General features: G+C 36.0%; 1 protein-coding gene and 1 long non-coding RNA gene across 3 annotated transcripts; one reads left to right on the plus strand and one right to left on the minus strand.

The window, feature by feature from the left end:
• Window positions 1-126: 126 nt before the first annotated feature.
• Window positions 127-16,793, minus strand: ALB3 (63 kDa inner membrane family protein). 2 transcript variants are annotated; one of them, XR_015203221.1, is made up of 12 exons: window positions 16,169-16,793; window positions 13,117-13,227; window positions 12,848-12,922; window positions 12,652-12,712; window positions 11,993-12,066; window positions 11,350-11,454; window positions 7,354-7,461; window positions 7,155-7,258; window positions 3,932-4,108; window positions 3,717-3,843; window positions 2,367-2,631; window positions 127-170 (listed from the first exon to the last, which is right to left on the minus strand). XR_015203221.1 is itself a non-coding variant. In XM_086575110.1 (11 exons), exons 1-11 carry the CDS (start codon window positions 16,517-16,519, stop codon window positions 2,527-2,529), a joined length of 1,398 nt encoding a protein of 465 aa, XP_086431236.1. In that variant the 5' UTR covers window positions 16,520-16,793; the 3' UTR covers window positions 2,359-2,526. The 2 variants fall into 2 exon arrangements, 1 of the variants encoding a protein (XP_086431236.1); XM_086575110.1 differs by lacking the exon at window positions 127-170 and having other exon boundaries at window positions 2,359-2,631.
• Window positions 4,026-11,189, plus strand: LOC147488841 (uncharacterized). The gene is made up of 2 exons (XR_015203223.1): window positions 4,026-4,148; window positions 9,666-11,189. It is a non-coding gene; the product is annotated as an uncharacterized LOC147488841 (long non-coding RNA).
• Window positions 16,794-24,306: the final 7,513 nt, after the last annotated feature.

Below are 24,306 nucleotides of genomic sequence, written 5' to 3' on the forward strand. Positions count from 1 at the left end.
ACGTATGATTCCTGGGAGAAAGAAAAGGGAAGAGATAAAACTCTTGTACAGCTTTTAATATGATAGATGCCGAAGCTTTTGACGCTGTACCTATCTTTGCTCATCGGCGCGAACTACAGTTCTCACTTCCCAGTTAATCATTCGGATTCAGAGATGAATATTATAGAAATCTAAACCCCTTTAAAGGAGCGTTTTAAACATCTTTAACGAGTAGCCTTCCACCGCCATACCATCTTACCACTTTCGAACACCTGGGCTTTTTAGCCTTCTAAAGCTGTGATTCCGTTGAACTATCCAACCGGAATGTAAACGTTTTCTCTTAGCTACTTAAGCCTGTTTATGGGCCGTAGTTCTACGCTGTTCTTATCTTCTGTGCTTTTAATCATAATAAAATAGAAACCAAATCTCTTTTTCTCGCTAAACTCAAAAAGAAAAAAAATCAACTATTCTTCTCTTATCAGGGAGTAAACCCAAATTACCCAAACCTTTGAAGAAGAACAAACAAAGTCAGAATTTACAACTTGGGTGCTCTGTTCTTTGATTTTTGTGCGATAAATGCAAACCCATCCATTCTGTATCGATCGAACAATTTGTTCTTTTTAAATTACAAAATAAGCAGAAGAAGAAAGCAAGTAACAAGGTAAGAAGACTGTTTCTTTCATTGCTTATTGTTGTGTTCTTATTTGATTCATTATTTGATGTTTGTTGGAATGTTAGTTTTTTTTTTTTTTTTTTTTACAAGGAACCAGGACAATTGAGAAGGTGATAGAAATGTCAGCTTTTTCCAATTCTTTTTTGGTTTTGAAACCCACTTCACGGCAATTTGAGCCACTGCTCTCTTGCCACATCCTAACATGTGAGGATTTCGTCTTTGTCGTTAGGGTGTTCTGTCTTTACTGTGCTTACAGCAGGGTAATTAGAATACATAGCTACCAGTTCTAGAATATTCACAAGTTTGAAGGTTAACTTTTTAATCCTTCTTCCATCGGTAGCTGTAGAATTGTTTGTACTGTGGAAATGGACTTTCTAAGTGGTTGGGGGTTCATGAGTGATAATGGTTTTCGGTTGTCATTTTGTAGCACGTGGGTTTTTGATTTTGTCATTGCATCTGACTATTTTGGTTGAGCCAAAGAAGTACATGAATGCTTAAGCTGAATCCCTTCTTAAAATACATTACAATTAAAGTTTTAATCCCCATGCCTGTACCTCCTTTTGTTTAATCATAAGTTTTTAGATTTGTTCTAGAGTTATTATTATAAAGGTGTGAATCTGCTTATGGTTATTAATAACGTCTGATTTACACTGACTATTTTGGTGGAACAGGATCATAGATGTGACATTCAAATGTTGGAAATATACTTTTAATTGTTTTTTTTCCCTGCTGAAAGTACATTCCATATTAATTAAAGTTTTCGTCCCAACTGCCTAGAGAGTACCTCCTTTTGTTTAATCATAAATTTTTTAGATTTCTGGCTTTCAACAATTGGCTTTGAATAAAGAACGATATGTTTATTTACTTATGAATGTTTAGTTTATCTAATAAGTTTACATTTGAAAATAAGATACTCGATTCTTGAATTTCTTTGTGGATTTCGAAATCTGACACTAGAAGTGATTATGCTTCTTATAAGAGGTGTTCGTGTGAAATACTGCTCATGGTTATTTAAAATGTGTAATTTACACTGATGAAACACTAAATTTATAAATTGAATACAGCAAGAATCTCTTTTTTCTATCAATAGACAGACCAGAGGTTGTATTTGGGCGAGGAATTTTGTGCAAAAATGGTCTGTCCACCTGTAACTGCTTTTGGCGTACCTCTAAATTCTTTATAAACCCAGTTGGAGATCCAGAGTCCCAACATATCAGTTTACTTATCTCATCACATTATTATCAAACTTCATTAGCATGATGCCTGCTTCATCAATTGTCCTTCTCAATGTGCTTACCATGGAATTGATGTTAGTTTAAAAACAAGGCATTGGTGCTCCCAAGCCTCAGAAAAAAATCTTCTAGAATCTATTTACAAACACAGGATATATTTGTTTTGATTCTCTTTTTGAATGGGTCTTTTTGGTCAAGTATCAATAAACCTATATTCAAGGATACATAAGCATGACAATGCCTTCAAGGCCGATCACGGAATTTCAATCAGTTACAAACTTGGGAAAAATACTATCAAGCCTAATGTTCCAACAAGATGACACACCCACGCCCAAAGGTTAGGCAAATTATTTGCTGGAAAACACAAAATCTGTTTTCAAAATTTGGTTTCTCTCAAACCAGATCAACAGTGGGTGCTATGACAGATTTGGCTTCCAAACCTTTGAATCTGAACCATACATTTTTCATCCAAGATTTTAAACTAGTTATTTTAAAATCTGTGGTAGTGCATGTGTTACAAATTGATACAAAATAAAAATGGGCTAGCCAACATAAAAATGGCCAGTACACATGGAGTAAGATACAACCTGCTGTAATATACATGACTCACCCGAATCTACAGGAATAAGGTACACTATTTGTTCATACTGCACGCTTTCGCTTTGATCGCTTGCTCCTCCTAGGTTCGGAATAATCTGGAATCTGTTTGTTAACCCCAGAAGCATATGCCTCTTCCCGGGTATCATCCTGCCATAAACCTTTTGAGTTAGTTTATAAATTGAATCTGAAATTCATAGATAAATGAGCACATATTCTGTATGGCAAAGGTTTTCTATCTTACACTAATTTATAAATTGAATACAGAGAATCTCTTTTCTATCATAGACAGACCTGTAAGGAATGACTCGAGTCCCAGCAACATATCATAGCATAGCATGATGTATGGGCTCCCGACGTCCATAGACCAAAAAAACAATATCTATTTTTCTTTTCAGGGTCTTTGGTCAAGCACAGACATGGCGTTGGGATACCGGCCACAAGATTGGGAATGCGAAATTGAATTTGGGCGCCATCAACTCACAGATTTGAAACCTTTGGTATTTTTACCTTTTAAATTTGGGGAATGTAGTTTATTTCATTCTATAAATGAGCACATATTCCTAAACTTGATTTCTATAGTCTGATTTGGAATGTCCTAAACTGAACAGAAGCAAAATTGCATTTATGTTAAAGGAAAATTACATCAATACCAAGATATCACCAGCCAGGGCTGAAGATCAAGGAACACAGCCCAGTTATGCCCTTCAAAACCAGAAGAGAAAGAAAGAAAAAGCACTTGGACCAGGACTGAACTGAGTGTAATAAAGACAAACATTCATACTTTCTTAGCATCTTCTTTGAGAAGGACGCCATATTTGACAATTCATTTAATCGTATAATAAGGTCAAAATTCAGCCTTATATGTCAAATGGTAGATTGGTATGAACAGAACAAGCTTGGCAGGTTCACAGAACTGGCGCAAGTTACAGTATTTACTATTTAGCTATTCCTGTTTGATGTGAACAACTCTCAACATAGTTATTCAAGGACAAAAAAAAAACAGAACAATCTACAAGTCTTATGTTCTTAGACATGGGGTGATGATGCATTTTTTGGGGTTTTTCTTATGTTGTTTCAGTTCTTGTAATTTTTTTTTTCTTCTCTTGTAATGTAGGCCTTCTCAGCCTACTTCCACTTTATTAAATGAAATTTCACTTTACTGAGCGAAAAAAAACAATATACAACAGTAGAGTAATAGTTTTTCATATGGTCAAAATTGTACACTACCGTACCTTGGCATTTATTTCTCCATCAGACTCTTCATCCGTATCAGATAGTGAAGTTATAATATCATTCTCTGGAAGAGCCTTGTTATACTTTTTCTTTTTCTCTTTCTCTTCCTCTTTTAGTTGCTTAAACCTGTCATTTACAAGGATGATCCCATTAAGAAATTCAAGAAATCAAAGGGGAATGAAGGCATGATATCTTATGTAAGTAAAAGACAAACCTTTCACCAGGCTGTCCTGGCTGAGAAGTCGATCGAGGCAGCACTGGCTGAGAAGTTGAGCGTTTTGCTCTTCCAGCACTTATAATTCCACTAGCATTCTCACTCACAGTGGGTTTTGCACCACCTAATTTTCGTAACCATACTTGTTGGGCTGTGCTGAGGACATTGTTTGTGAACCTAGTAATGTGATGTGCAATCTCAGTAACACAAGAAGCAGGTATGAACTTAATACTGGAGCAGCGTGCATCTAACTTAACATTGTTAATTTCGGTTCTCTTATTAAAAAATATAGCAATAGAAAGTTGTGTTCTTATAGGCTGCCTAGTGCCTATGAAAGGTCTCATTGTCTTTAACATAGTTGAAAATTCAGTGCACTGGTAACAAAATCATCTAATGAATCTTCACGGCATACCGTACCAAGATAACAAAAAAACAAAGGTATACATTACACAATATTCAGTTGAAAGTCCAAGACACCTGGTGCCCGGACAGGTCATTCTGTCCAGCCACTCAGTGTCATTGACACCACCACACCGGTACTAGTGTCAATGTTTGATATTGGAATAAAGTTTCTGACTTGGCAGCAAGTACTTCTCCCAAGCGACACATCAGCTGTTTGGATTTGGAAATACACCAAATCCCATGTAAGGTCTTGTGTTCGAGTCTACTTGAGACCCCACGATATCGGCGGAATTAATGCAGAGCAAAGAGTATCTTATTATATTTTTACTATTTAATTTTTTTTAGTACATGTTTTGCTATAAATAATTAAATCTGTTCTTTCTTTAGAAAATATTTAGAAGTGTCTAGAAGTTTAGTTCTATTTATTTTAGAAGGTTGTCGTTATATTTTAGATAGATTACGTAACCAACTTTCATTGTTTTCGAAGAATTATAAATTTTTTGCTATTTTTTTGTTCTTGTGATTGATAAAAGGTAATATATAGAGACAAGTGTTTATCCACACACTTTGCGTGTGTGACTTAAGTTGGAGGCACATTTGCTCTTTTGCCGTTAACATGGAAAGCTATTACATAATCAAATTTTATGTCAATTGAAAAAATTAATTAAGCAATCACATATTCCATTTTGACATTAGAACAGATAGTTGTTATCATACTATCGAAATACTTTAATTATTACCCAGATAGTTGAATAATCTACATATTTTATTGAAAATTGATATTCAATTGTATCTAGCAAAACAGGATGAAGTTGAGTTTTGGTTCGGAGTGGCAAATAACAACTATTGTGTTACAAGGTTTTCTAGAATCCTCTATACTACATCAATTACAACAGTTATCCATGTGATGCATGTGTAGGCATGTATTGTTTGTGTTTCAATTTTACTATATAAAATTACTAATGACATTTGGATGGGCCAGCTGTCTGTTTTTTGTGGTAAACTATGAGATTAATGAGAGAGGATTTGAGGGGGTGGGGTGTGTGTGTGTGTGTGTGTGTGTGTACTCTCTACCTTGTCCCTAGCTTCTCGCTATTTTGAAAGGTGTTGATGTCATTTTATTATCTTACTACTGTATACAAGTGGATAGGGGGAGCTAGCCATTTAAGATGACCTTGCATCCTAACTAGCCACGCTTCAACTTCAGTATTCCTCCACACCATAACCACCGTCTTCATTTCCTCCCCACATCCTCTTCTCCAAAATAATCAAAACAAGCATCCAACCCATAAGTCCATAACCCCTACACAAACCCCTGCAACTAATTCTCTATTATTGTTGAATTGAATCAAAGAATCACATCTCAGAATTCTTTTGTAATTTTATTGTCTTCAAGTTCAATATAGCTTCCGCTTCGTTAGCAAAGCTTGCTTGATCAGACAGATGTGGGTGCCAAGCCTCGTGCCGGCTCCAGCACTCACGCTTTAAATCCTATGAACTAAATTGCGGTTCCAGCACTGACAATTAAAATCCTATGAGCTAAATTAGGTCCAAAACGTTTTTTTTACAAATGACTGTGCCAGTAGCATATCGTGGAGTTAGAACAACATTAGTACTTATGTTTGCAGACTAGCTGACCCTAACTTCTATTTAAATCCATTTTAGTATGTGATTTTTTTTTCCAGGCAATCAGATTATAGCTATATTAGGATTTACTGTAAATATCAAATCCTACCCTATGATTCAGATACAAAGAATACTATTTCTATCCTTGGTCTTTCTCGTTCTCTCTTTTCCAGCTGTAACTAGACAATGTAGTACATTTATTTTTCTTTCTCACATATTCTTTCTTCCTAGCTCTCCTTTTATATTCTTTTTATTAAAGATGAGCATCCAACTTAAAAGCAATTGGTGATAAATGGAAAGGAACCAAGACCTATAAATTTTTATGCGTGGCTTAATAGATCACATATCGGACTAATCATCTCAGCACGCCCCCTCACGGATGACATTATTTGAGCCTAACATGTGGACAAACATACTTGGGTTACATGGGCCAAACACAATACCCCACTTTGATACCATATTAAAGAAGAGCATCCAACTTAAAACCAATTGGTGATAAGTGGAGAGGCCCCAAGAGTTATATATTTATATGCATGGATTAACATATCCCATGTGGGACTAAACATCTCAACACTTTTCATCCAATTTTAGGATAAAAAAGAAAAGAATCTAACCTGAAATTATCTGCATCAATGTGTCCAACACAGTGGAGAATCAGTTGTGTATTTGTCTCCATGTTACATAGCTCTATATGAGCTCCAAAACATAGTGATAATTTGACTCATATAAATGGTGGATACTGTCACTTCTCTCATTCTTGTATTGTTCTTGATAAGTTCATACTTTCCATATTTGTTTCTCCAAACAGAAATTTGAGAATTAATGTGTAGCAGACAGCACTACGTTTTTTTGTCTAATTGTCTGCGACATTGTATACAGACGTACAATAAAAGTTCTCTAACTTCAAGGAAAAAAAATATTGCTAAATGAAATAAAAATAAAAATTTAATAGAACATCTGCCACATACTCAATTCCTAGAGTATACGAAATGATGCCATATATTTTCCAAATTGGTGGCTATCTAATTATACGTACATTTCGGGAGTCTTAGTATGGTTTGAACTACTACTACAAAGCATCACAAAAGTATATCATATTAGTTTATGACCAGTATGACAAAATAGATGCTAGCCTACAAATGGATGCAAAGACAAAATATTTTAACCAAGAAGTGCAAGCATACCAGTAACCTACCAGTATATAGACAAGCCTGATGGAACTGATAGAGAAAAGTAGCCAATCATAAGCGGGAGAAACTTGAAAATAAGAAGTGTGTTCTTTTGAGCAGGATCATTTGTCTGCCAAAAGAAGATTTGAGATTTACAATGTCCTAAAAAATTACAAAAAATTGATAAATGTAGGAACACTGTAACAAGAAAAGTAGACTGCTCACCTGAGGAGGCTTCATTATTTCCATTGAGACATACTGAGAAGCAACTAGGAGGACAGGTAAAACAAGGTATGCTGCAGTATCGTGCCAGCCCAATGGTGGATGTCCATCCTGTATCAGATTTATATCATGGTTAATTGGTTAGGCTTCTGAAAAGTTTATTCCCAATCAGGCATGACAGCATGATGCAACAATGCAACCCTATAGAAGTAAGGTGCACGTCACTTTTTCTGAAAATCAAACAGAAGAAACCATGCGAATATGGCCAGGTTTACTATTAATCAGGGTGAAGGAATTTTACTACTATCTATGCCATGGTTTCAATTAAAACCAGTGATTAAGGTCATTGAATGGATAAGCATTAAAAATCCATCACGTAATTCTACATTTCTGTATAATATTGACTTCATGGTAAGACTGGCTATTTACATTTTTGTAATTATAAATAAATGATTTATGATTAGTCGAGTGAGTAAGACCATCCCAACTACTTGTCAAGTTATTAGGGGGAAAAAATAAAATAAGTCCCAATTAAACTCTAATTTAGGATTTTCCCACGGATGCATATACATTATTTTAATAGTATATCATACACGTATAACTACTTTCAGCCTATAGTTAGCTATGCACACTTCCGATATACTACTTGATACAGGATCGAAGTTGACAACTTTGAGGGTGTCAAAAAACGATTTTGCAATATTTTGTTATCTATACTTATTAAAGATGGGCATCCAACTTAAAACCAATTGTTGATAAGTGGAGAGGCCCCAAGACTTAAGTATTTTTGTGTGGCTTAACATATCCCAATGTGGGACTAAACATCTCAACCAGTGTTCTAAAAAACGGCCTAGGCGCTAGGTGGTGCCAAGCCGAACTGTTTTGGTATGTAATCCGTAGATGAATCGGGGGTCCGATTAGAAGGGTCCAGGCGGCTGATTAATCGGTCTAGGTGGCCTAGCCGTGGTTGGACGGCGAAATAAGGAAGAATTGGAAAAAAGTCAAAAAACAGGAGAGACGATATCAGACCCACGATTAAACACCCATTTTCTTGAACTTTCCTCTTAACCTTTTATATCACACTCTCAGTGCTCTTAACTCTTTCAATTCAATTCGAGCTTTCCTCTTAACCTTTCAATTCAACTCATTTTCTTAGTTGTGCTGGTTGTGAATCTTAATTTACTTGTGAGTGAGTTTATTTGATTGTGATTTGATTTTCTTACCTTTGGCTGATGTGTTAGCAAGTGTGGAAGATGAGAAAACTCTTGTGATTCGAAGATGTGGTAAAAGGAAAAAGGGAGATGGAGATGCAAGTAACATTCGACTAGAGAGGAAAGTCTTGCTATGATATATTGATGTCTGTTAAAAAGGGTGGCCAGGGGCGAAGCAGTTGAAAACAAGATGTGGGAAGAAGATGACAATAGAAATTTTCTCTGTTTGCTTTTCTTTTATTTATTTATTTATTTATGGTTATTGCTTTTCTTTTGTTTATTTCAACAGTTACATACTTTCTTGATATTTTCGCCACATACTTTTCTTGATATCTGTGTGATGCACTGATGCATGACTTGTTGGGACAATTGTTGTTGACTTTTGGGTTCACTTTTAAGTTTATAATTGGCTCTATTTCTTCATTTTTCATATATACATATATATTTAAATATTTAATTAATTAAATAAAACCGCCTAGCACCTAGCCCGTTTAGGCGCCGTCTAGGAGGCCTAGGCGCTAGGCGTTCCTCTACTGCCCGACTACCGCCTAGCGTTTTTTTAGGACACTGATCTCAACATCTATAACAAGATACACTTTTCTGGACTCACTACAGGACAAAATAACATTCGCACCAAGACAAAGAACATCTGTATAATGAAGTGTAATTCCTCGATGTGCATATTAACCGCTATTTATTACAACTACTGCTCTTATTTTACATTTGTGCATTCTGTCGTAGCGGTTGCAGTGCTTGTTCCGTCTTACCAGATAATGGTTTTGACTCCCTTAATCATTTTTTCTTTAAATTTTATTTGTTAAATCAATTTAAACCAAAAAGATCATAAAACATTGTAAATTTAAGAGAGAGTTTCGAACACCCAAACTGTGGAGAGAGAATTAGCGTTCCAACTTCGTCAGTCCAAATTTTGGCAAGGACTCTCTCTCTCTCTCTCTTCTTCAAAAATTAGATGGGGTTACTATGAACAACATTGGATTGACGGATTCCTTTTAAATCGTTGGTGAATTAGGGGGATTTGGTTATGATTTAGTTTTATTTTTTGTTTTTTATATATATCTGGTTTAATTGATTGCATTTTGGTAGTCTTTCAGTTGTTTGGACTTTCGAGCTAATGGAAATGGTCTTGATGTGAGTATGGTTGAGAGTTCATAATGTTTGAGGAATGGTCGCACCCATTTGTTGAACGTGTTGAATGTTCATTCAGGTTCACTTTTAGTCTTTTAGCATAATGGTTTAACACTAGCAGCGCCATTTTACCGCTGGTTGATTGTTTGGGTTGAAGGTGGTCTAGCTAGTTCTTGTGATGAAGGTGTTTGATTTAAGTTCTGGGAGACAATTTTAGCTTGTGAATGGTCGCAGGTACTTGGCAATGGCAGTAAGAGTTATAGTAGTAGATGGCGGTGACAATGGCATGGTAGTTGATGTATTGGTATTGATAGCAACGACAATGGAAGTACGCTGGTCTTTGGTGGTTGGGTGGGTGTTTGTGTGTAAGTTGTTATGTGGTAGTACGCTGGTCAGTGGTGGTTGGGTGGGTGTTTGTGTGTAAGTTGTTATGTGGTAGTACGTTGGTCAGTGGTCGTTAGGTGGGTGTTTGTGTGCAGGTTGGTTTAGGTGGTTGGGTTGGTGCTTCTGCAAGGTGTTGGGTGCTGCTGTTGCAAGGTGATGGGTGTTGCTGCAAGGTGTTGGGTGTTGCGTGCTGCTGCAAGGAGCTCCTTTCAGTTTGGTATTCCATGTTTTGCAGGTCTTAGGTTCTTGGTTATGTATGGCTATTTTGACCAAAAATTTGTACTCTGTTTTAAGAATCAATTAGTTTTTTCTCAAGTCTTAGTTATACTCTGGACAAGATATGACAAGTTGAGATTATAGCATGGTATCAAAAGTTTATCTGGATTTTATAGTTTGATGATTTCTGGTTATTGATTAGATTGTTCTGTGCCATATTTTCTAGTGATTGGTGAAAGTGTGAAACATTTATTGTATTGGCCATTGTATTTCTACTCGGCTATGAATATATGCGTTGGAAAAGTTTGTTGTGCATATGTGAGTAGAGGTTTCAGGCATTTAATTTAATGGGATGTTTGGTTTTTAAAATTCTTATGTTGGACTAGGTTTTGAATTGTCCAATTTACTTGTTTAATTTGGCAGTTCCATTTTTGGAATAGTTGATAATCCTTGGTGATGTATCAAGATGATGGGTTAATAAAATGATGATGTAGAAATGTTGTAGTATGCTTATTGAGCAGTCGAGATATTGGATTTGAGTTTCTTTCCACAATGGATGTGCTTGTTCACCCGCCATACTTGGGAAGGGAAGTTCACGTAGTTGGAATTCAATGTTCTTTCTATTTTTATACTTTATTGAGTTTGAAAACCAAAGAAATAATATTTCCAAAAAGTTAAAATATCATTAAACCAGGTAAACAAACACTGGTAAAATTGGCAAATTTCATATTTTCCCACTAGGAAATTTTGCAAACAAACGCTGGCAAATTGAAATTTTCCCACTAGTAATTTGCGTGGCAAATCTCTAGTGGAAAAACACTGGCAAATCTAATATTTTCCCACCAGAGGTTTGCCACTAAACAAACACAGCCTAAGTATACAAAGTGAAACTACCCCGATGCATGATTGCCTTTAAATCATGAGGCATTTCAATTCATGGCAAGAAGAATTACTAAAATGAGCCAACAATATTAACTGATAGCAAGTTAAAAGAACAGAGAAAGTATGATGCATGTATCAGGAGCAAGTGGAGTATAGTTACCACAAATGGGAACAGCCATGATACACCAGCTCCACTTTGTCGAGCAGCGATGGTGGTCGGACCACCCAAAGATGGAATCCAAAAGAAACCTTCTGTCAGCAGTCCCTTCAGACAAAGTTGCCCAGTAAGTAATCTGATAATCTCTCTGTGTAAACCTATGTGCTTGTATGTATGCATGTATTTTTGTACAGAGAAAAAGATAGGACTAAAATGTTACGTTGGTTTGGTCCAATACATATGATATGGCTCAGATTATGTTTGATAAGCATCATCTTATTAGTAGATTGCAGTCCAGCTCCCAGCACTTGCTTTATGTGAATGAGGGGTTATACACAGAAAAAATTTGTGAAGGGAAAAGGCTAAAAAAATGGCGGTGATTGCATGCTGTGCTGAAAACAAGTGCTAAATTCCTTCTCCGTGGAGTAAATCTGACAGAGGATACGCAAGCACGGTTCATGTATGGGTCAGGACTTTATATGAGACATCACATGACAAAATACCACTCGGGGGATCCTCTACACCAAATTTTAGTTCTTTACTTCTCTGTGCTCTCTATGGAGATAAGTGTGTGCAGTTGGTGTGGCATTATAACCTGAATTTGCGGGGAAGGAGTCATCTGAACAAACTATACACTTTTACTAACCTCATTTGCTACATTAGAAAGAGCTTGATATAAACCAATCCAAACTGGTATTGTAGCCAAAGTTGGGAGACATCCTGTTTAACAGAAAAAGAAATTGTTAAAGGATTACATAAATAATAAAGACAATGTGACAGGAATATACACCAGCTAACCAGGGGAAGCAGTCATACAAGAAAACATGGATATAATACTGCCATGCCAATACTGTCCCCACTTAGCCACTCAAACGCCAAAAACAATAACATGGACTCATCCATGGGTATGGGGGTTTCTCAAGTTTTGGAAACACATGTGTACTGGTAACCATTAGGCAACTCACAGTTCAAGTGGTAACCCATTAGGCAACCAATAGGTCAAGTGATCAAATTTCTTATCCCATAAAGTACGGTCGAAAGTATCTATTTTATGAAAATCAAAAGATTATCTTAACGATTATATCAACCACTTGATTTTTGAAACCAGGGACTTCAAACTAGAGCAAGGCATGAAATGAACCATCATGATTGTGGAAATCCCGTCACCGGAATAATTCAGTTACCAGTTGCTAATTCGCTACCAGTGATCCTACTATAAAGTAAAAAATAAAAATATCTGACATAATGCAATTCTAATTAGCAATGCAAAAGAGAAAGTAGCTAAATCATTAACAGGAGGCATACCTGCTAACGGATTAACTCCAGCTTGTTTGTACAAGCGTGATGTCTCAAGTTGAATTCTTTCCTGGGAAAAACAATACACTTAAATAAGAAGAACATTCAAGTGCATCTGCGAAGACACATCAATAATGCCATCCTGCCATCCCGGTGTAGAATTTTCGAATATTTCTGTAGGATGCAACAGATATCCTCATTTTACCTGGTTCCCCGCATATCTTTCTTGAATAGCTTTGATTTTTGGCTGAAGATTTTGCATAGCCATTGTTGACTCAACCTATATCAAGTAAGTATTTAGTTACCACACTTTTGAGTCTTTAAAGCTCAAACAAACATGTAATGTGCATCATGAAAAACATTTCAATTTCTTAATATCAGTTCTTCTTACCAACATTATAAACCCATATTTTACTTGTGCAATGTTTTTGCCAGTTATCTTTATACTTTATAATATGATGATTGAACACTTACTTGTTGCTTTGTCAAAGGTAATGTAGCCACTTTAACAATGACAGTAAGTAAGATAATTGCAAATCCATATGCATAAGGAACATGTACAGTTGAAAGTCCATCCTTCAGTACCTGTACCGAGAAATTATATAAACAATGTACAAGCCTGTAATTGATCTAGTTTAGAAAAACTAAACTTTCTGAGCTATATAAATAAGGAAAAACAACAAGCAGCGAGAAAAAGCAAATTAAATATGTTATGCGAACTTGAAATAACAATAAAGAACCAACAATTGTAACCCGTTACAAGTATTAGTATTCTTAATACTGGGTTCAGTCCCATTATCTAAAGTCAGGAAAGCACAGGTATCATAAATCACAAGTATTCAGCTATAATTAAACTAAAATTTAGAACTAACGCAACAAACACTAATGCCACTACTTTAATTGGAGGAAGCGACAATTGATTAACTTCAACTCTCACAAACAAAACTACAAAAACCCTAAAAGAATCTTTTTTCTTTAACTGAATATATTAAATATCACCATAAGTACTTTGAAAGAGCCCCATATTCAAAGATGTGGTTTTCCTAGCTATCCAAGGAAACCATTTCAATATGCCTTGTGGCTGTATAAACAAAATAAGTAATTAAATTAATAGCAATGATAAAAATAGGGGGACAGCTGGTGCATGCATACCCATGGGGTTCACCTCCTACTCTACTATTATACCGATGACTATAGTTGTCAAATCGTATATCGTATCATATATCGTTTTCCATTTTTGGCATATCATATCGTGTATCGTAAGATACGTTTTTTTTTAAATTAATTATAAAAAATATGTATATATGAGTTATTTGAATATATATGCAATAAATTCATACTTTGCAGGAAAGGGTATTAAGGATTGAAGAGTGAAGAGTGAAGACTCATGGTTATAGTTTTTATATGTGTTTGTGCATGTGTATGTATGTTTTGTACAAAAATAATTTTATCACACACAATACTACTAGTGTATGGTACAAAATGTCATCATTTTCAACCACTATGCCCAAATTAGTATTAGACATAAAGGGATAGACTAGTTGTTAGATGATTAAGTTGTTGTTTTATCATATCCTAAAACCTTAGATGGCTTTCTAAGGCTTAGAAAGGAGAAGAAAAAACTAAATAAATCTTAAAAACTTGTTTTCAAATAATTTTTTTTAATATTTCATGTGTTTGAAGCGTATCGCTCGATACGGAATGTATCATGTGCCATATCGTATCGTATGATACGCTCCCCGTGCGATACATAAAACTTTTGATACACTAGTGTGATATGTATCGAATTGCTTTCGATACGATACATATGGTATCGCGTATCGTACGATATTGATAACTATGCTGATGACCACATCACTCTCCCCAGCTTAAAAGAGCTTGTCCACAAGATAAAATGGAGGGGCAGTATGTTAGGATCCTAGTTAAGTAATCGACTTTTCATTTCTAAACAACTTGGGTTTTCAAGAAATATTGGTTAGTTGCTTAACATTTAGTATCAGAGGCAACGCCATGCTCAGGGTTCGAAAGTTGGGAGAGGCAACCTAGAGGCTGGACTAAAATGCTTGGGTAAAAAAGTAAAAAAAAAAGGGGTCAGGTCATTGAATAATGATAGGTCAGTTGAATGGCCAAGAAGAAAAGGGCTACCATCACAACAGACCTCTGGGACACTTTGTCACCCCTCTTCGCGGTCAACTAATAAAACAAGACGCTTCTTCATTGGACACTCAGCAGCAATATGTCCAATAACCCCAGAGTCATAACATCTCTTAGAGGCAGGAAATGCATTAGGAGGAGGAACAATAGTTTGAGATGGGGGAAGAGGCAGCTAGAAGTGAAGCAATAGAGCTAGTACAATGGTTTGGATATACTTGTTCAGTTTTCAAAACCAGACTCAGCCTCAGCCTCAGCCTGTACAAATCCCCTTTTTCTTTATTTTCATTTCCTTTCTGTTATTCTTCTTTTACAAAATGACCTTTTCAAAAGTTTCTAGTTACATGCCATGGTATAAATATGACGGCTTAAGCCTATTTGTTCCCTTCTCTCGTTTTTTTTTTTTTTTTTTTTTTTTTTTTTTTTTTTTTTTTTTTTTTTCTGAAATATGAATTGAAGAATGCATTTCTCACACAAAGAATCAACTGAGAATACCTCTCTCTAAACACACTAACTTCTATTATCCATCAACTCTCCTTATGGCCAAAGGCCTACTGCTCAATTTATAATCGAACCCAGCTCTAAAATAAAAAGATTATCTAAAAACAATTTTTATTAAAATAGAAACATTCAAAATCGTAATTAAAAATACCAAGAAAATGATAATAGCCAAATGAACCCTAAAACACTAATTAGACTTAATTTATAAAATACATAATAGTAACAGTAGTAATAGACTAAAAGCAACAAATTTGGGGATAATTAAGGGTTGTAAAACATAGGACGCATCATTAAGCCTCAAGGATGCCTTTGGCCTTGGGACTTAAAATTGTTTTTGTTACATGGCAACATGGACTCTGTTTTTGCTCATCTCTTGTAGATCTGTATATAGCTAAGCATGTTTTCATATACTTGATACTGCCTCCATTTACTTCCTTGAAAAGCAATTCTCTCACCCTTTCATATACTCATAAACCCTTTTTGTTAATGGCATCTCTAGTAGCATTGTCATTGTGCATGCCCTAACCACACACACCTTCCTTCCTACTAGTTAAAACTTTTAAATTGCTGAGAACATGCTCCTGAAGAGGTGGTCCTTCATATATTTCCTACCGCCCATCCGAATACCAATCTCTCTTCTCTAGTATGAGTGCCTTCTTTATAGTCGTGCACTTATCCTACTTCATAAAGTGAACACATGTCAATAGGAATCAAAATTTTCAGTCAGTAATTTAAAACTCTATGTTAACTGTTATTGTGTGCACCTTCCTCCACTTGTATACAAGAATTTCAATTAATTAATAAAAGAGCATACTAACTAAATGCATTTCATATATTGGTACTATACAAATAAACCATATATATATAATAATACCTTCAAAACAACTTCCATAGCATCAGATATAAACCCAAACCACCCTCCACCTTTCTGAGCAGCAACACCATCACTCCCACTCCCAGTAGAATCAGCAGTAACAACAGCAGCATCAGCTAAAGTATACAACAAACACTCAGCCCTTCTAACCATTCCTTCAAAATCAATAGACTCAAAAGATTGTATAGGTGGTGTAGGAAGTCCATTGAAACTCATTCTCACTCTAGTACCATTATGACTCAATCTTTTTGGTGTTGTTAAAATGGAATATTTGGATTGCCCATGACGTGGAAGTAATGGAAATTGTGGTGAGTTGAGAAATGGGGACGAGGAAAGTACGGTTTTTGCCATGGGGGGGTGTTTTAGTAATTTTTTAGTTTTTTTCTCAGCTTATCATGGGGAAAAGGAGGATGAGGCTGTTCAGTGGAGAGTGAAGGAAGAGTTTTTTTTTTATCCGTTTTTTTTTTAAGATTTTGGTCGCAGCCTATTTATTTGATTGGTGGAAATTTAGGAGAGTGGGTTTTGTTTCTTGTGCGACGCGGTGTAGGCTTTTAGGTTGTAGTTAGTTTCTTGGCTTGAATTGTCCCGCGTCGTGGGAAAATTGAGATAGCGTGTACCATTGGTGGACTCGGGTTGAGTGTTGGAAACAAATGGTACTAATCCAAATCCAAAACCCCTTGCCTCTCCGTCTCCACTTCAAAATCCTAAATTATTGTTGCCTGATAAAACAAATTTTGGGAATTTTTTTTTGAAGGAAATGACACTTTCAAGTTTACAAATTACAACCAAACGTTGCATTGAGACTCACAACAATTCTTCGTTCTATTATATAATAGGATCTTTAACAAATAAATTGAAAAAACCCTAAATCGATCTTTTGAATTAGAGACCAAACCACCTAATGACCTTTTGATTGGAGATCACAAACCACCGAATTCTTATTAAATTAAATAACTGCCGTCAAAAACCTATTACAATTATACCTTTCAATAGATAACAACCTCCTAATTTCACTAAGACTCAACTTAAACAACTTTCCTAACTAGACACAACTCTATTAGAAATAACCCGTTCTATTGGAATCCTAATAGTAATTAAGTATTAGGTCCCTAACATCCTACACCCCTTGAATGACGACTTGTTCGAAAGCCGAAAATTCAGGAAAACAAACACAAAATTCATGATATTCTTCCCAAGTAGCTTCTTCGACAAGATGATCCTTCCATTGAATTAGCCAGCGCGTGGCAGCTCTGTTGTCTTTTTTGAAAATACCACAATCTAGAATCTTCTCATGTTCCCATGCGAAAACATCGGCTAGAATTGGTAGATTGGCATTGGGAGTAACATTGTCACCCAACTTCAATTTCAAGGCAGAGACATGAAAAACAGGATGGATACGACACTCGTCTGGAATGCCAATTTATAAGCAACATAACCAATCTTAGCAACAATTCGAAAAGGCCCGTAAAAACGAGGAGAAAGCTTAGAATAACTCTGAGATGCAACGATGGATTGACGATAAGGTTGCGCTACAACCGTAAAAATACCCAATCATTTACCTCAAAATGGCGTTTAGTACGATGAGAATCCGCATAAACTTTCATACGAGCTTGAGCAAGATTGGAGATGGCCTTTTAGAAGTTGTAAAGTTCGATCACGATCTCGTAAAGCCATATCTACAGCATAGACAATAGTTGTACCAGGAAGGTAAGCAAAAACTGAAGGTGGGGGCCGGCTATAAACAGCCTGAAAAGGGTTCATTTGAATTGCAGAGTGATAAGTGGTATTGTACCACCATTCGGATCAAGGCAACCACTTTGTCCAATCATGAGGTTTATGACCATCAAAACACCGAAGGTAACATTCTAAAGTACGATTTGTAACCTCAGTTTGGCCATCTATATGAGGATGGTAGGTAGAACTCCTACATAATTTAGTACCCTGCATTTGGAAGAAAGCTTCCCAAAAGTACTAATAAATATGGGATCTCTGTCACTGACGATAATAGGAGGCATACCATGCAAACATACAATATCTCTCACAAAAACATCAGCAATAGTAGTGGCAGTATAGGGGGTGAGAAAGTGCAGTAAAGTGAGCGTATTTGGAAAGACGATCTACTACCACCAATATCGTAGTCTTCCGACTCAAAGAAGGCAACCCATCAATAAAATCCATAGATAAGTCGAGCCAGACGTCCTTAGGAATCGACAAAGGGCTGAGAAGGTCAGGTGGAGAGATAGTTTTAGCCTTATTGCACTGACACACATCACAATGAGCAATATAAGATTTGATTGCTCCTTTCATACCAGGCCAATAAAAATTATCTGCTGTAGACGCTTATAGGTGCGTAAGAAACCCGAGTGACCACCAACCGGAGTTCCATGAAATTCATGCAATAATTGAGAGCACCACGAAGAAGTAAGGACAACCACAATCTGACCCTTATAACAAAGAACACCATCAGCATAAGAATAATGTTTCTTAGGCGAAAAGGAAGAGTGGAGATTACTAATAATAGCACACATTGAAACAGCAGAATTGCATTCCTAAATAATCTCATCAATACCTTAAAAATGGGAGAAGAAATTGCATATATGGATACTTGAGCAATCAGAAACACGAGATAGAGCATCGACAGCTTGGTGGTCATGTCTAGGACGATAGATAATCTCATAATCGTGCCCCAATAACTTAGATAACCACTTCTGTTGTTCCACGAAAGAAAGGCGTTATTCTAGGAAATACTTTAGACTGCGGAGGTCGTTAAAGACTTTGAAGTGATGACCTATGAGGTAAGGACGCCATTTCTAAACAGCTGCAACAATGGCGAGCATTTCCTTATCATAAACGGAAAGATTTAAATTTTTAACAGATAAAGCTTTGCTGAAATAAGTGATTGGACGACCACCTTGCATAAGGACAGCGCCTAAACTAGTACCAGAAGCGTCACTTTCAATATAAAATTCATTGGAGAAATCTGGAAAAGCTAATACGGGTGTAGTAGTCAGGGCGGACTTTAACTGAGAAAAAGCATTAGTAGTAGCATCATTCCATATAAAATAATCCTTCTTCAATAATTGGGTTAAGGGTGCAGCGATTTTCCCATAGTCCTTAACAAATTTGCGATAATATCCGGTAAGACCTAAAAACCCATGAATACCCTTAAGAGAAGATGGAAATGGCCAGTCCACAACACTACTAATTTTGTATGTATCAACTGACACACCGGAAGCAGAAATAGTATGACCCATATAACCAATGGAGTGCTGAGCAAATGAGCATTTAGATTATTTCACAAACAACTCATTGGTGCGCAAAATGCCAAAAACAATAGATAGATGGCGAAGATGATTGGATAGAGAAGCACTATAGACCAAAATATCGTCAAAGAAAACCATCATGAATTGGCATAAGTGAGGGCGAAAGAGATCGTTCATCAAACTCTGGAAAGTGGTGGGGGCATTGGAAAGACCAAATGGCATGACCAAAAATTCATAATGACCATCATGTGTGCGAAAAGCTGTCTTAGGAATATCATCTGCATCTACAAGAACTTGATAAAATCCATGTCGAAGATCAAGTTTGTAAAAAATTAGTGCACCATGTAACTCATCCAATAACTCGTCCACCACTGGAATTGGGAAACGATCCTTGATAGTAATGTTGTTGAGAGCTCGATAATCAATACACATACACCAAGACCCATCCTTTTTGCGAACTAACAAAATGGGGGAAGAGTAAGGACTTGAGCTAGGATGAATAAAACATGCCTCAAGTAGCTCATTAACAAGCTTTTCAATTTCGGCCTTTTGGAAGTGAGGATAACGATAAGGACGAACATTCACAGGGGAGGAACCAGGAACAAGAGTGATATGATGATCATGGGATCTACTAGGTGGAAGAGTAGTACGTAGGTTCGCTAAATATTTCAGAAAATTGAGAAACAAGGGCAACCACCTCATGAGGGACTGATGAAACTACCAAATTTGGTGAAGAATCAGAAACCAACTGTAACAAAACACCCTGGCGCTCATGATAAACTGTAAAACGATAGTTTTACCTACGAATAAGTAACGAGACTCAACGCAAGTAAAACTAAAGCTGCTTTCGATTCTAATTTATCAAAGTTATTCTACTCTTGAATGCTATCGCAATAGAGTTGGAGTAAAAGATTCGTTCCACTCCTAATTCTTTAATATTCGTGTTTTCTATTATTATCGGTCTATCCAAAGTTAATGAGAGTAATGTGGGAATTATACTACGATGTCAATTCAAATACTAAACAAAATACGAATAACGAAATGACAGAAAATACTAAGGTTTGAATCTAGATAAAGAATTAGGGGGGATTGAATCCACCTTGAATCCAACTTAATGAACTAGCATAGATTGTTGTAATCCAATTTTTATGTTCTTACGATAAGAATTGGTCGTTCTAATCCCTAATCATTAATGGCAATCTCTACCAACTAATGACTAGCATGTGAAGAAGTTCAACCCATTCTCATGGCGAATCAACTACCTTCTAGAGTAAAATAGACTCTTACAACTATTTTTACATTACACAATCAAGTTTTCATCAAGGCTTCATCAAACCCCTCTAATGGAGGTTTAGCCTTGATTCATCAAACTATCATTTCTATATGAATTTAAACAAGACATAATATAAAGATTCTAACTTTACTAATTTGAACTAATCAAGAATTCAAAACTAAATTAACATTAAGAAATGATTAACAATTCAGATATGAATTTAACAATACTAAAACTAAATAATAATTTAATTAATAAACTAAATTGAGATGAAAATGAATACTTTATTATGAAACTAATAATTGATTCTAAAATAATAATCTACTTGTTCTAACACTAATTAATTGAAATGTATAACTAGATCTAAAACAAGATATGAAAACTAATTAAATGTTGGAGTCTAAATCTAGATCTAAAACTATTCTCTAATGGCTACCTAATTTTCTACTTGCTTAAGAGTTAAGTCTTGTGTGTTGAAATGGAGGAGACAAGATCCACATTTTCGTGCATGGGCTGAAGAGCCATGTTTTGGGCCGGAAAATCGAGCCCAAAACCTAATTTCTTCAGTCCCCAGAGGCCTTTTCAGTTGGATTTTGCTTCAACAGACTTTTCGTCCACTTCTGCTCCTCTTATTGGGTAAATATTTGGACCATTGGAAAGCTCTTTCCAAGCCGGTCGTTTTGACATAAGGTAGGCCCAATTCCGAGGTTTGTGTCGAAACATACGGCCTTCGAAAGTTCTGCTGACTTTGTGCGTTGTTTCTGCCCGCGTTGACTTTGACTTTTCAGCTTTGACCGAGCTTTAAAAGGCTTTTTCTCCATGAATCTTGGCCTTTAATCACATAACTAAGCAACCAACCCTTACTCCTTTATCTGCAAAAGTGGCACATTTCGCACATAATTGACCGAAATACATAAAAACACATAATCAACATTAACTCTTATTTATTACTCGCATAATTGGTCTAAAAGTATTATTGTTAGGGGGTTAAAACTATAGTTTTGGGCTCTTATCAGCTCACACTGTAACAATGCACTATCCATATTCATGATTACCGGAGAATTATCACCAATCAAACTAAACTCTGTATCACCCACAGTAAATCTCATAATTAAATTAGCAAAATCCCAAGTGATCAAACCTAAAAAGTGTAACCACTGTGCTCCCAAAACCGTATCACAACCACTTATATGCAGTATAGAGAATTCCGCAGAAAATATGTAATTTTGCAACTTAAAACGAACATTAGAACACATGCCAATTGTCACACCAAACGAGTCGGAAAAAACATTATTTGTCCCTCGACTCTTCGATCTCAGGGTGTGGACTCTCCACTTCCAAAGCCCATAAAGCGGTTTAAAATATGCGGATAATTAAAACCAATAAAAAATTTAACTTAAACAAAGTCCTCCTCATTATAAAAGCGGTTTACAAATGAAAATGCAAATAATATCATCTGGTGAAAATCTATATCACCTCGAGGAAAACAAAACACTGACACGAGATGCAATCTTAACTTATAAAACCACAATGACAAAGAACCAATCTTCTTCATCACTAAACTGTCCAAGACTTATCAACTATGTTCATTTAATGAACACAGATAAACAAAACATGCAAATCGGTCGACGATTATAAAATCTTTGGTGTGAGTAAACTAAAATACAACATATAATTATACATATACATTAATCCATAAAGTTAGTTCCTCCACTTTAACTTTTAACGACTAATACAACATCCTTAAGTTCAATAAAGGCGGTAGTTCCTCGAGCCTTAACTTCTAAACCACAACAAACTATACACATCATAAATAAGGCATGTAGTTCTCCAAAGTGAAGGTTTTAGGTTCTAACTAAACAAATAACCAACCAAACATATTACCATAATTAGATTATCCGGGGCTTTAACATTGTGTCCCTAAAATCACGTCGTATCAACCTGGTTTCGCTACCACAATTTCTACCCGGCCCGAACATATACATCCACATGCCTCCCACATAATGAGCAATTCGATGCGTAACCACCACGGCGGGATGATGCCGCGACACCGTAAATCCTCACGGAAGCCAAATCTATGTAAGCACCGCCACTATTCGGCATAAAATATTAGCATCATCATCGTTCTATTTTAAAGCGGAATAATCAGCCATTTATTGAATTTCACGGGGGCCGCCGAAGGCCATTCAAATTTTAAATTTTAAGCGAAGCGCCAGGAAGGGCCAATCACATGAGTTGTGGTAGTCGGGGTTAAGGATTTTCGTTCGTAATTTATTCGGAAAATAAACATTTCTACTTATATTGCGGTCAATTACCTTATTGCGAAAAGCCACAATCTCAGAAATATCTCAATATATCTCATAACCATATTTTATACTTTCACGGCCAATATCTTATTGAAGACTACAACCAGTAGAAATATTCACTTTATATTACAAGATCTCACATATAAAATAATGGGTGTATATACATTTTCCAAGATATTGCATTAATATAAATATCCCACATATGATATCATGCCATAATCTTCAACGTATCACATACATTTTATTATAGCGTATTAGGAATATAATCTCCTAACAATATCGTCATCATGTGTCAAAATATTACAACATCAAGGTCAAGATAATGACCACCAAATATATCTTAACTTTCCACAACATTTTATTACTATATGTACCCATAATTATATATATCTGCGTAAAGCGTGAAATCTGATTAAAATCCGTGATCCATACCCACAATCAAAGCCCAATATCTTTTACACACTACTTCACGTCAAATCTAAATTAGATAATTTACCAAACCAAGTTATCTGATATCCGAATTTTATTCTTATATATATCCATATAAACAAACATATGAAAAAGCTGGAAAAGCATCAACGGTCAAAGTCGGCGGTAACAAACCAAATCGGCGGTCAAAGGTCAAACACCTCGTGGTCAAGGTCAAACTCAACATGTCATAGTCAAAGTCAAACCGCCGGTCAAAGTCAAAGGTGAAAGTCAACCGTCCATGGTCAAAGGTCAAAGTCAATCAAAGTCAACGGTCGATGGTCAAAGTTCATTCTAGTCAAAAGTCAAACTGTCCAAGTCAAAGTCAAACTCAATATGTCGTTTTAGGTGTTCGCGGGTTTTCATAGTGGATTTCATGTCTAAAGTCAAAGGTCGTAGCTCGTGGGCTCGTAATGAAGGTAATGACTCCAACGGAGTGAGCCCAAACCTTAGAAAGGAAGTCTAAGTTGAAAAACCGTATGTAGATCTATTTTAAGTCCAATGGAGTGGTCCATGCAATATTAGAAACGGGCCCAAAAACAGTTAAGTGGTTCGGTCCAAAAATACAAATGAAATGGGCCATAGACTAATATTAGAACTGGTCCCAAAACTTAAGTTAAACTGGGCCCAAACTAGACTTAATTAAACTGGTCCAAAGATTTCAAAACAAATAGAAAAGGGCCCAACCACTTAAATTAGATTTCAGCCCACATAAAACTAAAACTGAAATTTCGGCCAACCACCATCGAAATTTCGGCCAAGCCACTAATAGAATTTGGCCCAAACCAAACCTTGAAATTTCGGCCCAACAATCTAAAACAAAACAAA

This window comes from Coptis chinensis, chromosome 7 (genome assembly GCF_015680905.1).
Source record: "Coptis chinensis isolate HL-2020 chromosome 7, ASM1568090v1, whole genome shotgun sequence".
Classification (NCBI taxonomy): domain Eukaryota; kingdom Viridiplantae; phylum Streptophyta; class Magnoliopsida; order Ranunculales; family Ranunculaceae; genus Coptis; species Coptis chinensis.